Genomic DNA, 17,933 nt, shown 5'->3' on the forward strand with positions numbered 1-17,933 from the left:
ATGATTAGTTTATGATTGTGTACTGATGAGTTATGTCATATGTTGCCATGCGATACCTCTTTTGGAAAACAAAATCAGTTCAAGATCCGGCCGTGCGTTTATTAATTCAACCTGATTTGTGGCTCATTGGGTGAACACAATTGTAGCCAATCACAACGTCTCCTGATGACATCACCTCCAGGCGATCGCGAGGGATAGAAAATATTAATTTTAAAAAAAGCTGAAATGGAAATAAACGAGATAAATAAGCTACGCCTGTTTTGTATTAATAAAACGCTACATCATTTTGAAAAAAAAAAAAAAACGCGGAAAAAAAGAGGCCGAGCTCGCGCAATCGAAGTGGGGACGGCGCCCCCTGGAGGCCCCGAAGGCGGGGGATTTCCTGGGCGGAAGCGGCGGAGGCGGAGGGGGTTTCCACTGGTGACCCGAGCACCGTACCTCGCCGCAGTGCCCCGGACACCGCTGCCGGAGCGCCGTACCATTCGCGACTATTCCCGGCCCAGCAGAGAAGAATAGCGGCGAGGAGAGCAGAGGAAGCGTCGTATGAGGACCATGAAGAGGCGAGCGACAGGTCGGCGGTTCGAGTCCCGCAGAGAGGCGCTGAGGAGCGGCTGAGCTGATTCATGTGAGTCGGCACACAAGCGCCTCGAAGCTTGGTTTGCTCTGGGTGGTGGTGGTTGTTTTTTTTTTTTTTTTTTACGTGACACAGCTGTTGAGCACGTCGTGGACTGTTAACTGTGCGGGTGAAGCGTTTCCCACGTTCAATGAGCTTGAATCGGGAGAAGAGAAGCTCCAGGCTAACCGCGTTAGCATGAGCAGCAGCCAGTAAACAGAAGCCCTCTCAGACGTGATTAATCGAACTCTGAGCGAAAGTGAAATCAAGACGCGCAATGGAAAGAAAGAACACCGCTGGAGCGTTTATTCTATCACCCCTATTACCTTTTTAAAATCTATATACGAGTACGCTCTTTGTCCTCACTCGTAATACAATAAAGTAGTATAACGACTGTCTTTCTTCAACATGTTTTCCACTGCTTGTGCCAGGTTTTGCATACTAGTTCGTCATGACAATATGGATTTTTTTTCGGCCGATGCCAGTTGCGATATTTGGCTAAATAAATAAATAGATGGATAAATACATAAATTAAAATCCTGTAACCCATTAATGGGCCGACGATTTAAAGAAATGTGTATCCAGTGGGTTACATGAAAACTATTTTAATAATCGAGTCATCGTTCCGAGCGAGCCATTGTTCGACTTCAACTGGTCCAAATCCTCTGGTTGCACCCCCTCAACAGTTTATTATTCAGATTTCTGTCAGCCTTCATGAAAGCAGGCTGATTGCATTTCATAAAGATGAACCATTTGTAGAATTGGGAAATTGCTTTTGTAATCCAGTTTAATGGCAAATAAAATTGTGTCCGATGAATCAGTGGGATAATCAATTCTAAGAATATTTGATAGTGTAAGCCCTCGATAAAATAATTTCTTTTTTTTTTTTGGGTGCCTTAACGCAGTGTTTCTCAAGCAGATGAGCTATGATAATGTATTTCCACGAAATAAATATTCTCAGTCATTTCCTAATCCCAAGCGTTCCATCCATTCTTGATCCGAACCGCTTATCCTCATCGTCTTAAATTTTTTATAGATGGCACAATCACAGAAGGCGCGTGTCAAGCTGCCCTCGTGGCTCTGAATATTGCTCCTGTTCAGGGTTTTACTCCAGATAGCTAAAGACAGAAGAAACCAAGGCTTGAGGATGCCAGCGACAAAAATCAATTACAGCCGCAGCATTTGACTGTTTTACAAGAGGAGTGAAGTTACTGGCAAACATGTTCTTCGCATGATGCCCGTTGTGACGCCTTTCTTTCTTTTCGTTGCCGTGGAGTGACGGCTTCAAAAATAAAAAACAGGGACCCATTCCTCACATGTCAAAACATGTCATCTTTGACACAGTTGTATTTGTATTTGACCACCGACAGAGAGAGACTTTTCTTTTTTTTTTCTGTCTTGGTCGTCGTCGTTTTTCAAAAATTCCCCGGATGCAAAGTTTCCTCTCAAGAAATGAGTGTCCACGGTCACGCCGGGGCTGAAACTTGGGCGAAATCTTTGCCCTTCTGGTTGTTGAAGATTTTACAATCAAACCGGTCTTCACAGGAAAGATGCTCATTCGATTGAACGCAGTCGGAGCTCCCTCTAGTGGACAAAGGCTGCAAGGACATCATTTGGAATGACTCCCAACACTGAGCGCCATTTGACGACCGCGTTTGTTTGCGGTGTGCGCGTGCAGGTCATGTCAGCCGGACGCAACGTTGACGGGAGGGAGGTGCAGGTTCCCCTCCAGCAGGCGGCGCCCTCCCTCATTCCGCCCCTGTCTGCTGCCCCTCCCATCACCCCGCTTCCCACCCGGCCGGCCAATCCCTGGCCTCCGAGCGACTCTTCGCAAGGTGATTACGCCAACCGTGACCTCGTTGTGATACCAACGCGTGTCTGTGTGTGTATGACAACATGACGTTTGCCATTGGCGCGTTGGTATGATGCGATGACATCCGATGTGTGTGTGTGTGTGTGTGTGTGTGTGCGCGTGTGTGTGTGCGTGCGTGTGTGCGTGCGTGTGTGCGTGCGTGTGTGGCGTTTAGGCGCGGCGGCGGGCTTCTTGCCGCTGGACGGCGGCTTCAAGGATCACTTTGTGGACGTCCCCGAGGAGAAATATCTGTGCGAGTCCTGCCGACTGGTCCTGTGTCAGCCCCGGCAGACCGAGTGCGGACATCGCTTCTGTCAGACCTGCATTGCGCACATACTCAGGTGATATTCGGGCACGCGCACGCACGCAAATACGCGAGCGACCGCTATTAATGTGCATCTGTTTGTGCGTGTGCGCGCTGCAGCCGCCCCAACCCCGTGTGCCCGGCCGATATGGAGCCCCTGTTCAGCAACAAGGTGAGAGCACGTGAAGACGCGAATGGATGACGCCCGATTGCCGGCTAATCAGTAGCGACGGCTATCGATTTTTTTCTGCATCAGATCTTCCGCGACGTCTGCTGCCATCGGGAAATCCTGGCGCTGAAGGTGTTCTGTCGCGCCGAGGCCAAAGGCTGTCAGGAGCAGATGAGCCTGCAGCAGATGCCCGTGAGCCCGACGCCGCCCCCCCAGATGGCGCTCACCGACCTGCAGGTCAGCGCCCTTTCGCCGACCTTACTATCCCAGCCGTGTGGGATGCTAAGCTGCCGACCGAGCGTTTGTGTGTTTGTGCGTCAGAAACACAAGGAGACGGTGTGTCCGGCCTTCCCGGTGTCGTGTCCGAACCTTTGCTCCTTCTCGTCGCTGCCGCGGAGCGAGGTAACCCAAAGTCCTCACGCGAGCTCGCTCGACCCGCGTTTGCGTCACGTCACGTCATTGACTCCCTTCTCGCGTCCCACAAAAAGCAAATCTTGAAGGTGTGTTGGATTAGCGGGATAGCGCTCTCCTAAATTGTGCTTTATCAAAGCAGATGATAAAAACATCATTCAATAGCGTCATTGACTCCCTTCTAGCGTCCCACAAAAAGCAAATCTTGAAGGTGCGTTGGATTAGCGGGATAGCGCTCTCCTAAATTGTGCTTTATCAAAGCAGATGATAAAAACATCATTCAATAGAATCGTGAGGGCGGCTCCCGTCGTGGTTGGATGGAAAGAATGAAACACTTTCGTATCAGGATCATTCAATGGGTGATGTGTTCTTTCGTCTGCCGTGCGTCTTGGCCACCGGGGGCAGTATAATACCTACAGACAAATCACACATGGATTTGTTGATGAATGATGATGAATTGTTTTTTGCAGAGGATAAAGAATATACGCCTCCGAGTATTGTTGAATGTTGTCTACCGCATGTCCCAATAGAAGTTGTTTCAAAATTTTCAACGACTGCCGTTATTGCTGCTAGTTTTGTCCGCCTGCAAATGGTGTTTTGCGGCGTGTGTTAGCATTCAGCTAGCAGACGCTCCCGAATGCGGCTTTTGTTCAATACACCTTTAATTCTCTCTGTTGCAGTTTAGCTTGAAAGTAATTTTTGAGTGGCGTTTGCTTTCGCTCTTCCCTCCGCCGCACCTGCGTTGGTGCGTCTCCGCGGCCGTGCTCGCGTGCGCTCGTACCGACGTGCGGCTTTTTCTTCCAGCTGGCCAGTCACCAGCACGAGTGCCCGAAAGCTCAGGTCAGCTGTCCCTTCCAGCGCTACGGTTGCACCTATCGGGTAACTCCGCCTCTGGCGCCATCTTGTTTTGTCGCTTCTGCCCACCTGGTGTTAATCAAAAGTGTGTGTGTGCGCGCGCAGGCGTTGAGCCAGGAGGTCCGGCAACATGAAGCCGCAAGTGCCGGCGATCACCTGAGGATGATGATGCTGAAGAACGTCTCCTTGGAGAGCAAGGTAGCATCTCCGTCATCCTCCTCCTCCTCCTCATCATCACTCCTCACCTTTTTTTGCAGAGGAAACTTCAGCACTTTGCGCTTACGTGTCCGTGTGTGTGTGTGCGTAGGTGGAGGAGGTGAAGGGTGAGTTATTGGACAAGTGCAAAGCCGTCCCTCTGGTGAGCTCTCGTCTTTGCGAGGCTGAGAAGCACAACGGCGAGCTGAGGGACAAGCACAGGCACATGGAGCAGAAGGTGGCCTCCATGCAGGTCGGCATGCACGCAAACACGCACGCACACACTTACGCACACACTCCGGTAGCTGCCTGGAGGTCTTTCTCGCTCCTCTTGACTTCTAATTTACAATAAATCCACTCTCCAAAACAACAACAAAAAAAGACAGTGTTTACTGTCTACAAGTTGTAGATCTTGGCAACTCCTCGTCACTCAACCACATGAAGTCGCTCTGGAACAGGTCGATCAATGGCTCATGTTTGCACCGCCTCCGGCCCCCGCACTCTTTGTGTCCGCCGTCTTTGTAGAAGGTGATGAGCGCCCACTCGGAGAAGCTCCTGGAGATCGAGCTGGGGCTGCGCGCTCTGGCCTCGCTGCCGGAGGAGCTGGAAAAGGTCCGGCTGTCGCTGGACGCCGTCCGCAGCAGGCTGGGCGCGCTCGAGCAGGGAGGACGCTCCGCCGCAGGAACCGTCACGCTGGGTCAGCGCTGACAAATTTGGGAGAGCCGACCACCTTGCAGAAGTCTCTTACCGTCTATGTGGTTTTTTTTTTTTTTTTTTTTTTTTTGGCGCGCAGCCTCGCTGGAGACTCAGCAGAACCGGCAGGGCGACATGCTGAGCGTCCACGACATCCGTTTGGCCGACATGGACCTCCGCTTCCAGGTGCTGGAGACGGCCAGCTACAACGGGACGCTGATCTGGAAGATCCGCGACTACAAGCGGCGGAAACAGGAAGCGGTGGCGGCCAAGACCTTGTCGCTCTACTCGCAGCCCTTCTACACGGGATACTTTGGCTACAAGATGTGCGCCCGCGTCTACCTGAACGGCGACGGCATGGGCAAGGGCACCCACCTGTCGCTGTTCTTCGTCGTCATGCGCGGCGAGTACGACGCGCTCCTACCGTGGCCGTTCAAACAGAAGGTACTGCCAACCCAGACGCCTCTGCGCGTCCGTGTGTGTGTGTGTGTGTGTAGGTCAGCCGTCAGGAGCGGATCGCTTATTCCGTCGATTAATGGCGAAATCGGAAGGATTTGCGTCCAAAATGTGTACGTTGCAACAGGAATTGCAGCCGGAATCCGACAACATATCATCGCTATGGCGACCGCAGCCAGGGAGAACCCGGCTGACGTATTTCATTGCTTGCGCGCGGTATCATGACTTGCTAACAGTTAGCATCCTTAAGTCGCGGTTTTCAAAGCACCAGAACACGACTACATCAAACGCACGATCATCCAAAGCGGAGCCTTCATGTTGCGCGCGTGCGTGTCAGGTGACCCTGATGCTGATGGACCAGGGTCCGGCGCGCAAGCACCTGGTCGACGCCTTCAAGCCGGACCCCAACAGCAGCAGCTTCCGCCGCCCCGCCGCCGAGATGAACATCGCCTCCGGGTGTCCGCTCTTCGTCTCCCAGAGCGTCCTGGAGTCCGCCAGCTACACCAAGGACGACAACATCTTCATTAAGGTGCCGCGCGCCCGCCGCAACGATCACTCGCCAATCGGCGTGCTCTGACGTCGCTCAGCCCCGCCCACTTTGCTAATTCTTCTCCAAGACATTAAAGTACAAAAACAAAAACACCAGACAAAGGAGAAATGAAGTCAGAGGGCAGTTTTTGTACAAAACCTTCCGGCTCTTGCTCGAAAGCAAAAAAAAAAAAAAAAAGTCAGAGAAAGCCTACTAAAACATCACAACTTTATTTGCCATTAATCAGAAGCACTTTAAATGGTGGCCCATTGTTGCTGACTGATATTTCACATGAGTTTGAATGGGATTGGTTAATTCAGAACACAGCCACACACCCCAAGCAGAGCGAGCGTGTGCACACTTTTGCAACCTTATTTTGCGATTATCGATCACCAGAAAGTGGCAATTGAACGGGGGTGCTTAGACTTTTGATATCCACTGTACATACCGTCCATGCATGCAGTGGTCTGACATTGCGTGTCGTTAGGTTACCGTGGATACTTCCGACCTTCCTGATCCATGACCGTGTGCCGTGCCACTCGGGCCACGCCCACCCGGCGACGGCGGAGGAGGAGCCCGGTCCAGGTGACCGATGGCGGGAGGGCGTGTCTTCTTCTTCTGATTGGCTGCATGTTTGCGGGCGCCGGTGTGCGCGTGCGCGATGACTCTCGCCAGGCCGTCGCGGTCGCCGCCAGTTATTGATGCTGTGCATCGAGCTTGACTTCCCGATTGGCAAGGCATGCTGGGAAATCCACGCCCGGAGCCGAGGAAAGCAGCGTTGGCGTGGGAGCGCCCTCGACGTGGATGTCGGATGCGTGGAGGTGGGACGTGAACGTTCCGGAGCCGAGGAAAGCCGCGTTGGCGTGGGAGCGTCCTCGACGTGTGGATGTCGGATGCGTGGAGGTGGGACGTGAACGTGGAAGTCAGGCGTGTGGACGTTCCGCTATGGACCCGCTGACTTCTTCTGTAGGACTTTTTTTCACTCCACAAGTCCAAATGACAGGAAAGACTTGCTAGTGTTGTTTTCGTTGTTGTGGTCGGTGGGAATAAATTTTCCTTTTTTTCCACAATGTGTTTTCACGGCGTGCAATTCCAGCATTGGTCAACAACGGTCATTTCACATTGTTCAGCATACCTCATTTAAGTCGACTGCAGTGTTTGGAAGAAGCGGTTCACTCAACGTCAAAGAGAAAGGTGGAATTGAAATTGTGGAATTGAAGTCATTTCAATACGGAATTAAAGTCGTAAGGCAAAATGTAATTAAAATGGTGGACGGACAATACAACAAAACGTCGAATTAAACGTCATATTTTTTTTAACCTTTATCCATTGCAACTGAAAACTGAAACACGCAATTAGAAGTCTTGGAACATTTGAGAATTGCAAATTGAATGTTAGCTCACTCCAGTCCAGCAGGTGGCGGCCTTGCATTTGAAGCTAGCCAAAAAAATGAAGGCGAAGCAACAGCAGCTGCAAAGGAACAAGATAGACAGGAATGGAAAGGAGGCACTCGAGGGTTGCCTGTAAACGTTCTCGCTTGTGGTTCTCCGCGTCATCAACAAGCTTCCATTTGTGGGATTGAAGGCAAAAAGCGTGACGAATCGTCTCACTCGTCGCCACTGTTCGCGGTGAGTTAACTTCGACACTTTGCACGTGAGCTAACGGGCTAACAACGCCAGGTGACACGCAAGGATGCACCATTTTGCATTTTAAATTTTGTATTGAAGGAGGACGTGTGTTTGAGCTCAACTGACGTAGTGTGACTATGTTAGGCGACTCGGGGAAAAGTTGCTGATTTTCAAATCAGACGTGACGCCCACCAACCAAAGGAGGAAGCCCAACATCCGGGTCCTCCGTGACGTTTCCGCCATGTTGTGATGGCGCGACACCTTTGCCACTGCGTGCTCGAACCCCGATAGAAACTTGTGTAGTCCCAGTTCAACCCCACCCCCATTTTATTTAATATTCTAAAATGCCTTTCTGATTTTTTTTTCTCAGTCAAGCCCCAATTTAGTCCCGGGTGAGGAAAAAAAATTCCCGGAGGCATGCCTGCCTAAAAACATCAATGTTTTGTTGAGTTTTTGAGAGATTTAAAAAAAAAGCACTGGTTTGTATAAAACAATGAAGGAGAACGTAAAGAAATATACTGGTACCACGTATTAAACTTTCTCAAGAACCCCGTGCCACAATGTGTGCTGGGAGACTTGTTGCTCCTTCGACGTCATCAACGGGAGGAGCTTGGTCGTCATGTCGTCAGCTGATGGTACCACGTATTAAATTAAACTTTCTCAAGAACACTGTGCCACAATGTGTGCTGGGAGACTTGGGAGACTTGTTGCTCCTTCGACGTCTTCAACGGGAGGAGCTTGGTCGTCATGTCGTCAGCTGTCGAACCTCAGCGCATATTCAAAATGCTTCTTGGTTGATTTGAGCTCTCCTGTTCTGCGATTGGCCGGCCACTGTGACTGAAGATCATGTGACCCAGACAGGTTAGCAACTATTTCGTTTTGTTTCTCTTCCCAGATGCTAAATCTTGTACTGCGACGCGTGTCACATGTCAGGCGCTACTGTCGCAACAACTTACCCGTTCTCACACTGTACACCAAGGTAACGTGCATGCTAATGCTAACACACCCAACCCTTACCCTTGACCGTGTGCACGCTCCATCCCACTGTTGTTTCCATCCATAAGGCACGGAGCGAAATGGAAATGGCCCAACAATTCTGCTTTTTCTCGCCATCGGGAGAAGTGAAGCCACTGGGCGGGCATTTAACCTAGCCGCTCGCGAATAAGCCCGCTTAATTTGTACTGTATATGTTGCTCTATGTGACTCGCTGTTGTTTTGCAGCTTTTCGCGGACCATTTGCGGACTTAAAAAAAATAATAAAAAAAATTACCTGTTTATGTTAATTGGTCGCTACTTTGCGGATTTTCGTTTATCGCGGGTGGTTTTGGTCCCCATTAACCGCGATAAACGAGGGATTACTGTGCTGTATGGCATACAGTTGGGAGAAGCGCTACGTGCATCTGGAGAAATGTAATTTTCAATTTTCTCTTATAAGGTGTGTCTCTGAGTGCTACTCCAAGATTCAACTGCATTTAGTTGTCAGAACCGTCAACAATGAAATGACAAGAAAGCCCATCCCGTGTAGGTCACGATTCTGAGATAATGTTCTCTGACCAGTCGATGCAAACAGAAAAGTTTATTCCTTAAGAGCCTCTCATTACGCCATGCAGGTGTAAAACACGCACTGATAACAGGCTTTTCGGCAAAAAACAAAAAAAAAGAAACAGAAGCTGTCACGACCAATGGCAACGTAAGACGGCTGCCCCTGGCTTCAGCCGCAAGGGACTAGTGATAGTACATTCAAATACGGATGGGCTATCAAGAGGTAACCATCACCCCCATTTGACAGCTACAAGTCGACCAACTCGTTTGTGTCGATTACTGGTTCACGCCCACGGTTTGGAAGCCCAAAGTTCAAATTTGTCGTTCGACTACATCAAAAACGGAGTGCCCGAGCACACACACACTGTAAGACACATGCTAATGCGAATGGATTGCTAATGCTAAGCTTGTATGATGCCAACGCTCACGTGCTAATGCTAACCGCTTCTCTTTTTAGTTTTCACTTAGTTCATCAAGGTAGCGTATAAGACACATGCTAATGCTAATGATTTGCTAATGTTACAGTGTATTATACAGCAGGAGCATGTTAATGCTAACCGTTTATTTTGGGAGTGCAGTTATGTCGCCCGTCTGTCGTGAGTGAAAACAAACCATGGCGGCTTTGTTTTGAATTTTAACGCGGTAGTTTGCTCGTGTTGCTAAAGGTGTTAATTCAGCAGTCAAGAACGCCGATGCCAGGAAGCTAACTTCGGTATTTTGTTTGTAGGATCCGTGTCCTCTGTGCGATGAAGCCAAAGAAGCACTGCAGCCACTCAAACATAAAGTGAGTGGTCACAAATAACCGAATGGATGAGCGGCCGGGCACTGATGTTTGTCGCCCGTGCGCACGTCAGTTTGTCCTACGGCAGGTCGACATCAGTCGTCCGGAGAACCGAGCGTGGCGAGTCAAGTACAAGTGGGACATTCCCGTCTTCCACCTGAACGGTCGCTTTGTCATGAAGCACCGCGTGGACGTCAAGTTGCTCAACAAACTGCTGGATGACCAATCATCGAAAAACAATGAATGAATTCACAAATAAACACGTGAAGATAAATTGGTCCACTCCGTGCGTCTTTCATGTTTTTTAGCCACCAAATATTGTTGCCGTGATTGACAGCAGATCCGGTGAGCTCATCAATATTTCAGCCAGTGTATTGGCGTGTGTGTGCGTGTGTTGCCATGGCAATGGCTGTCATCGGCCATGGCGTCTCGGGTTAAAGCGGCGGACGTTCAATTGGCGGTGCAGAAAGCCAAAAAGAAGATGTGTCGCCTCCGGCTGCAGCTGCTGCGCCAGTAAGACATTTCCGCCATCATCATTTGTCACTCGTTCAGTCAGCGGCGAGATGTGACCGAGGTACGAATGGCTGTTTTCAAGTGCTCTTGAGAAAAAAGCGCCTTGACTTTAGCCGTGCGTGCGTGTGTGTGTGTATATGTAAGTGTATGTATGCACACACATATACAAGGTCCTCTAGAAAATGGACAGCGGGCATAGTTTGGACACCACTACATTTTCAAATTTGTTTTTGACGTGTAACTAAATACTAAAGCAATAATCATGACTTAAAATCAGTGAGTCCGGGTGAGTCCCTGTCGGGCCCAACAATGTGTCCACTCCGCAAATTGATATCCTCACGCTCAACGCCAGGTTGCTCTTAGCATTTTTTTTTCTCCAGAGTCCCAGAGAGTTCAGAACAGTCAACATGGACACCAGGCAAAGAACTCCGAGACTCTCTGGTGGACATGTACTCAGGTACACAACTACACGACAGATGCGCGTGGAGGGACGGACTGGGACAGCGGGACACCCGCACACAACTGAAACGCATCACACCGATCCTGCGGCACACGGCAACCGCACGCGTGTTAGCGCCGCGCGGCACATTCGCTGCCAAATCGGGCATTTCCGCAAATGCTGAAGGCTTCGCAGTTGTAGTGTGTCAGTTTGTCCACCGAGGGGCGCTCTGTCTCTTTACACTAGCAACAACGCAGAAAAGAAGACGACTCAGACAGAGATTGATCTATCTACGGGTGTGTGTGTCAGTGTCTCTCTCTGTGTATACACACACACACACACACACACACACACACACACACACACACACACTCACTGTCCTTGAGTCCACTGACCTGATCTGCTATTAAGTCCATCCATCCAAATACATACAGCATGTGGCTTGTCAATCACCACACATATTGATGAAAGCACTCGAAAGCACTCGACACACACACACACACACACACACACACACAGAGTAGATAAATGTAATGAAAAGGCTGCGAGTGAATTGGGGGGGGTCATGTGAAGCTTTTAATCTGCAGGCTGGGTGGTCTTCCCCCCCCCACACACACACTTGTATTTGTTGTGTTGTAGAGAAGGCTGCCTCGTATCTGTCTGCTTGCGCTGAATTGTTTCTGTGTGTGTGTGTGTGTGTGTGTGTGTGTGTGTGTGTGTGTGTGCTTGTTTGCGTGCGTGTGCGTCTCCCGTGTACAAAGTGTACTTGGTGCATCTTTTGATAGCCATACAAGCTCTCACTTCTACTCACATCTGTCACGTTCTATGTAAGCATGCGTTAGAGCACAAATCTCCGTACTGTAAGTGACTGTGTGTGTGTCTGAGAGAGACTTGGGGGGGGGGGGGACTGTTGGCAAGTCGAAATGAAGGCTCTTTCTGCTCACCTCATGAAGAATTGTGATGAGGAATGGCGATGAGAATTGGTCGAAATAATCCTCATTTTCATTTTGGTTATGATCGTGCAGCCCGCGGTTGTGCTTGGTGTCAAAACTTTGTTGTCGTGCGTCCCTTCGAGTGCGCGTTGGACTTCACGTGGCCTGAGTTCTCCTTTGACTTCAAATCTGTCAATACGCGTGTGCCGGTGCACCCGGAAGCGTGTTTTGTCGAGCAGACGTTGAGGTGCGTCGTCAAGCCGATCGGCGATCGATCGCCGGCGAGGGTTTGTTTGTGTCGGGCGAGAGGCGCGTGCTCTCCCGCGTGTTGATTGTGTGCGTGGTTCTCGCCGTCCTGTCGGTATGGAAATTCCGGGCGGCGGCGGCACGGCGGGAAAGATCAGAGCTGGATTGTCTTGGATTTGCGATGAAGCTTATTTAATCAGCACCACACCGTCATTAATATTCATGCAGTCAGCTGGAAAACACAGCAAACTTCCTGCGCCGCCACCGCACAAAATCTATTAATCAAGCTTAAAAAATTAATGGACTTTAGTTTCTATTACGCCGGGAAGAGAGGAGGGGGGCTCAGCGCCGCAACCCCCCGCCAGCTCCCCATTGGCTCGCAGAGATTGGACCCCCGATTGGCCTTTGCGTTTCGCCTTTTTTCCGCACATTTTTCCATCTTTGACGAGACTTCAAAGCGAGTGCGAAGCGTGAACGCTCATTTAGAAGGATTTAGACATCCTTCGCCAGCCCGAGGAAACTGTTCCCATTAATCACGGAGCCGCACGGACACTTTCAAAGTGACTTCAAAGTCCACAAGTCCATCCCCGCTCCCCGCGACCCCCCCCCACCCCCCCTCGCTTTCAAAGTCACGACCACAGCCGGGGATAAAACCGGTTCTCGGGTCAAAAGTCAAAACCGGGTTCAGAGCGGAGTGATAACTTTGACCGGGCATGAGAAGGGGCACTTTGATCGGAGACAAGAAGATAAGACAGAACGTTAGCGACTTTGACTAGAGACAAAACTAGGACCAGAAACCCCCCCTCTCCCAAAAAAGAGCCCCGAATGAGAATTCAATCCAGGAACGAGATCGGGTTTGGATCACCGAAAAGTCTGAGACGAGATGGGCCAGAAACATGGCCGATATTGGAGTGAGAGCCTCCACTGGGACAAAACTGCAGGCATGACCCAAAGAGCAGAGCAGAGTGAAACTTTGGACCTTGAGCGAGAGACAAGACGAGGGCCAGACTGAGCAATTGCACCGAAGACAAGACCAAGACCAAAGGGGAAATCTGGTCCAGGTGAAGGGCTGGGGCCAGACTGAGGACTTTGACCAGAGACAAAACCAGCGACCGGATTGCAAAGTTGATCTGGAGTAAAGACCAGCAACAGATTGAGGCCTTTGACTGAAGACAAGTCCCCGATCCGGGACTCAGGCAGGGTACAGAGTGCCGAGCTGAGCTCTGATGGGCAACGATTGCTCCATGTTGTCAGATAACCCTCAAGTGACCGAGGAACTGCGACAGCGGCTTCCTTCGCCCGCTCAGCGGTCCGGCGCCGAACCACCCGCCGACCTTGTGGGTAAGAAACCTTTCACCGGAACATTTTGCCAATCTTTGTCCATTTCGTTTCTGTTTTTTGTCTCAGTCCTGAAGGTCCCCCCGGTGGCACCCTGGACTGGCGCCACCCCTCCTCCGGCCCACTGGCGAACGCCTTACCCGGCGTCCTCCTGAACGTCGGCAGGCGCCGCGGACATGGAGGCGGACTTTTCGGCCACTGGATGCTCTCCGTCGGGTCCTGAGACCTGCGGGGGTTCTGGTGGTCCCTCAGCGGGAGGGCTCCTAGTCAGCAGGTTATCCAACGCAACGGCCAAGCGCTAAAGGGGGCGCTCACGGGGCACCACGGACCTCTATTTCACCGGACTAACGATGTCGCGTATTCACCTGAGCGCCGGTGGCCATCTTACGTTGCCACTCGCTAAGCGCGGCGAACTTGAGCGCGTTGATTTCTCTGCTGCCTTTTCACGTCTTTTTGCTGTCTCGACTGCCCTGCGTGCACATTTCGTCGGTAAGAATGCCACGTAAAATTTCCTTCTTATTACGTCTCTCTGAGTGCTACTCGAAGATTCGTCTTCGAACGGCGTTTTCAGCCGAATCCCAACAGTCGGGGTGGGTCACGGTGGCAACGCAAGATGGCTGACCTCTGACTTCACCTGCGAGGGGCCAGCTGTTGGGCCATCACGATGAAATCCGGGCAGGGCGCTAATCGGGTGCTAACAGCGCGCCAGTTTGCAGGTCAACCGCTACACTGGATGCTAACAGGGTGCTAAACTGTCCATGTTGCCTCTGAAGGAGGGGGGGGGGGGGTTCGAGAGAGAGAGAGACACACACAAGACGCGAAAGATCCCACCCAATCCAAACAATAACATGACCACAATCACGGGAGCGAAGCGCTCATATTGAAAATTGCTGGCAGGCTTATTAGACGCTTGATTAAACTTTCTTCTTTCCGGCGTCGCCGTGACCTATTAAACGGGAGATTTGATGAGCCGCGCGCCCAAAATAGGAGAAGTCAAAGTTAGATTAGAAACACTTGATATTAGAAACGCTCAATTAGCATGGCGGCCATGTTATTTCTCCACTTTATTACGGCAAGAAGCTGCAGCCTGACCTTTCAGGCGAGACGAGAACCCGCTCGCCGCCGCTATTATCGAAGACGACGGACGGCACTCCTCCTCCGCCGCGCCGCCTCCCGTCTTGTCTTGCGAGCGCTGACAGCGTGCTAGCCGGACGCCGGCACGCGACCTGAGCGCTAACCGCATGCTAGCGGGCCTCTGACGGGCGGGCGGGCGGGCGCGTCACGGGAAGCGCCGTCTTCTCCTCTCGTCCGCGTGCTCAGCTGACTAAACCTGTCGTGTCCCCCCGGCAGCCATCGGGACGCGACAACCTACGGTCAAGCCCCGCCTCCGGACGCCGACAAGAAGGTGTCCCTGCTACTCCGAGAGTTGGATGCGCTGAGAGACGCCAATAAGAAGGTTTGAAGGCTCCGCACGCCACACGCAGAGTCGAGAGAAACGCTTGACTGAGCGCCCCGCGGCGAGCCCGCCAAAACCCAACTCTGCGTTTGTGAAAACCCGACCTCGCCTCCAGAGACAACAGAATCCGACACTTTATGAAGTATTCGCGGGCAAACATTTCACACCCGACCCTGCATACACGAACGGCCGCTTCGGCGTCAATAAACACCTGAACCGCCCCCCCATTAGCATTACCTGAGCAAACCACTGCGTCGATGAAAACCCAACTCGCTGTACGTGAACAACTGTCAATGAACACCCGACTCCGCGGACGGCTAACCCCCGCATCCCCGAACACCCGACTTTTATTTCAGTTGCTGGAGCAGCTGAGCCTGAAGGAGGAGGAGCTACAGAGGAAGGAGGCGGAGCCGATGGCCGACACCAAGCGGGCCCAAGACTGGGAGGCGCCTTCTGGTGAGCGCGGCCCCACAGCGAAAAACGACGGCCTGGCCAGACGTCGTCGTCACTGTGAATTTTTGCCCCTCTCGTCCCGTCAGCGTTCTTGGACGAGTTGTTGAGCGCCCGCAAGACCCGAGACGAGGCCATGATGTCGCGAGTCCTGATGGCCAACGAGGAGCGAGATGAGGCGTTGCGCCACGTGGCGAGACTGCAGCAGGCTGCCAAGTAAACACGCACACCAGAAGCACTTTCGTATTTCACAATCCAATTGATACGTGTCACGGGGTCACTCGTGTGATGGTCAGGCCATTTAGGCCATTGTGACGAATCACACGACGGCGCTACGTGTTTTCCGGTGGATGCCTTTCAAAATAAAAGGCCCTATCGGAGGCACACATGAGCCCACAGCTCACATGCACGCACAGAACGCAAGTGTGAGTCCTGTAATTGACGAAGGTGTTTTGGTCCCGTGCGACTGTCGGATTCCTTTCAAAATAGCAAAGTTTTCAAAATAAAAGTCCTATATGGGATACAGATATGGTGTGTGTGCCTCTTGAATGACAGGTGATGTCATCCAGGGTGGCGAACCCTTTTGCAAAGTTTTTCCAAATCAAAGTCTTTTGAAAAGCAGCCATTTAGGCGATCACTCGAAATGCGAGTTAGCATTGTTAGCTTGCAGACTTGACTTTGCTCATGTGTGCCAGTCACGTGACTGACATGGCTGCCCTTCAAATTAAAATTGTTTTCCCAAGCAACGATTATTTTTTATTTTTTTGGGTGATGGCTTCACTTCTTGTTTTAAAATAAAGTGGATTTGCCACTCAAATATTCCAAATAGTTTATTTGCGCCGAGCGCGCCGCCGCCGCCAATTCTTGTTCATAAGCTGTGAAATGAGCTCTCGTCAGCCGAGGAGCCGCCAAATAGACACGCAAACCTAATTAGAGATTAAAGCCCCCCCCCCTCCAGCCCCCCACGCTCACAAGCGCATAGCCCCGACACACACACACACCCGAAGATACACGCGAAATTCCCCCCAGCCCAGGATGAGGGGGTGATTGATATGGCGGCCGCAATCCTTTTTATGAGGGAGCGAATATGGACGATCATGTTCCATCTGTCAGGGCTATGTGTCTGTGTCTGTGTGTGTGTGTGTGTGTGTGTGTGTGTGTGTGTGTGTCTACTGTATGTGTGTATCTGTTAGCACACTTGTGTTTTGGGAGGGGGGGGGGATAATTTTCTGATAATTGTGTGACGTCTGTGAAAAGTGTTTGCGTCAAATTGTTCCGCCGCAATTTGACGCACGGCAACTTTTTCCAAAATGAGAACTTAATTGTCGCTCGCACTCTTGATCCTCGTAATGGCGGCGGCTGAGTGCGTGCGTGTGTGCGTGCGTGTGCGCGCGCGTGTGCGTGAGGCGAGCTGCCGAGCCGTAAGCGCGGTGTTAGAGGAGCTTTATTGGAGGCGGCTGGTCTTTCATTACCTGCTGTTCCCCGCAGAGCTGCGCCGCGTCGGCCATCTTATTACAGTTTATTACAGCAAAACAGCGCCGGGCTCAATGAAGAACTTCCCCGGAGGGGGGACGGCGGATCGTAATCTTAGCGCCTTCGCATCCGTCGGCCGAAGCGCCAAAAACGTACAAGGGAAAAAAAAAGCCCATCAAGGTCCATCAAGAACCAAGAAAAAGCTCCAAGAACTGTCATGAACCAACAAGAATGGAGACAGACCCCCCCCAAGACAAGTTGCAAGAACCTTTCAGCATCACCAGCAACCCACGAGAGCCGACGCCACCACATACAAGCCCTCGAGAACCTCAAATGTAAGAACCGAAATGAACTCAACGGGGCACCGCCAAGATCCAACAACAATCATGAGAATCCGGAAGAACCGACGAGAACCTTTGACAAACGGGGGACCAATTCCAGAACCAACGCAAACATAAGAAGCGCAATGAATGAAACGACGAGCGCCACGAGCTCACAATACGCACGGAGAACGATTCCGGAGCTCTGGGAACCAAAGTTGAGCTCCAAAAAGGAAGATGCTGCCAAAATGCGAGCAAGAGCCAACGAGAACATGCTAGCGAGAAACGAGAAGAAGCGCCGAGCAGAAAGCAAGCGAGCGAGCGAACGCGAAGGGCCGAGATCCGTCATGGATGGACGAGAACAATCGACAGCCGGCGCAAACATACGCCAACCCAAGTGGACGCAAATGTGCGAGAACACCCGATATGCGACAAGAACCCCCCCCCCACCGAAAAAAAAAACAAACAAAACCACCGAAAACCAGTAGGAAGCTAGCAGGAGGCCGCAACCGAGATCCCAAAAGACGCAACATGAACAATCCATTGCGAGAGCTGGGGGGTCAAGGGGGGGGGGGGGCGCTGCGTTCATGCACAGCAATCCTCTGTTTCCCTTTCGCCAAAATCTATTTTCAAAAATGGAATGAAAAAAAAAAGCAGGTCGGTTTGTCCTCACGTGTGTGTGTGTGTGTGTGTGTGTGTGTGTGTGTGTGTGTGTGTGTGTGTGTGCGTGTGCGCGCG

General features: G+C 51.4%; 3 protein-coding genes and 1 long non-coding RNA gene across 11 annotated transcripts; 3 read left to right on the forward strand and 1 right to left on the reverse strand.

Annotated features, from left to right (window-relative positions):
* The first annotated feature begins 359 nt into the window (after positions 1–359).
* On the forward strand, positions 360–7,147 carry traf3 (TNF receptor-associated factor 3). 5 transcript variants are annotated; one of them, XM_019877839.1, is made up of 14 exons: positions 366–625; positions 2,292–2,448; positions 2,641–2,806; positions 2,890–2,941; positions 3,026–3,175; positions 3,260–3,340; positions 4,154–4,189; positions 4,310–4,402; positions 4,512–4,652; positions 4,925–5,096; positions 5,193–5,536; positions 5,886–6,077; positions 6,565–6,898; positions 6,981–7,147. In XM_019877839.1, exons 2-13 carry the CDS (start codon positions 2,295–2,297, stop codon positions 6,598–6,600), a joined length of 1,617 nt encoding a protein of 538 aa, XP_019733398.1. In that variant the 5' UTR covers positions 366–625; positions 2,292–2,294; the 3' UTR covers positions 6,601–6,898; positions 6,981–7,147. The 5 variants fall into 5 exon arrangements, with proteins under 5 accessions (XP_019733384.1, XP_019733375.1, XP_019733398.1 ...); XM_019877832.1 differs by having other exon boundaries at positions 367–625; positions 4,154–4,228; XM_019877816.1 differs by having other exon boundaries at positions 365–625; positions 3,026–3,340; positions 4,154–4,228.
* Positions 7,058–7,573, reverse strand: LOC109520615 (uncharacterized). The gene is made up of 2 exons (XR_002169209.1): positions 7,481–7,573; positions 7,058–7,252 (listed from the first exon to the last, which is right to left on the reverse strand). It is a non-coding gene; the product is annotated as an uncharacterized LOC109520615 (long non-coding RNA).
* Positions 7,518–15,927, forward strand: mipol1 (mirror-image polydactyly 1). 4 transcript variants are annotated; one of them, XM_019877943.1, is made up of 7 exons: positions 7,519–7,705; positions 10,922–10,998; positions 13,413–13,499; positions 13,566–13,770; positions 14,847–14,952; positions 15,309–15,408; positions 15,492–15,637. In XM_019877943.1, exons 4-7 carry the CDS (start codon positions 13,673–13,675, stop codon positions 15,620–15,622), a joined length of 435 nt encoding a protein of 144 aa, XP_019733502.1. In that variant the 5' UTR covers positions 7,519–7,705; positions 10,922–10,998; positions 13,413–13,499; positions 13,566–13,672; the 3' UTR covers positions 15,623–15,637. The 4 variants fall into 4 exon arrangements, with proteins under 4 accessions (XP_019733511.1, XP_019733502.1, XP_019733527.1 ...); XM_019877968.1 differs by having other exon boundaries at positions 7,573–7,705; positions 14,847–14,901; positions 15,492–15,643; XM_019877952.1 differs by lacking the exon at positions 10,922–10,998 and having other exon boundaries at positions 7,518–7,705.
* On the forward strand, positions 9,492–10,310 carry cunh5orf63 (chromosome unknown C5orf63 homolog; the record flags this gene model as incomplete). Its single annotated transcript, XM_019877311.1, has 4 exons — positions 9,492–9,510; positions 9,549–9,613; positions 9,975–10,031; positions 10,102–10,310. Coding segments are annotated over 4 exons (315 nt in total), but the record flags the coding sequence as incomplete, so codon positions are not given.
* Positions 15,928–17,933: the final 2,006 nt, after the last annotated feature.

Source organism: Hippocampus comes, unplaced genomic scaffold, assembly GCF_001891065.2.
Source record: "Hippocampus comes isolate QL1 unplaced genomic scaffold, H_comes_QL1_v1.1 scaffold295, whole genome shotgun sequence".
Taxonomy (NCBI): Eukaryota; Metazoa; Chordata; class Actinopteri; order Syngnathiformes; family Syngnathidae; genus Hippocampus; species Hippocampus comes.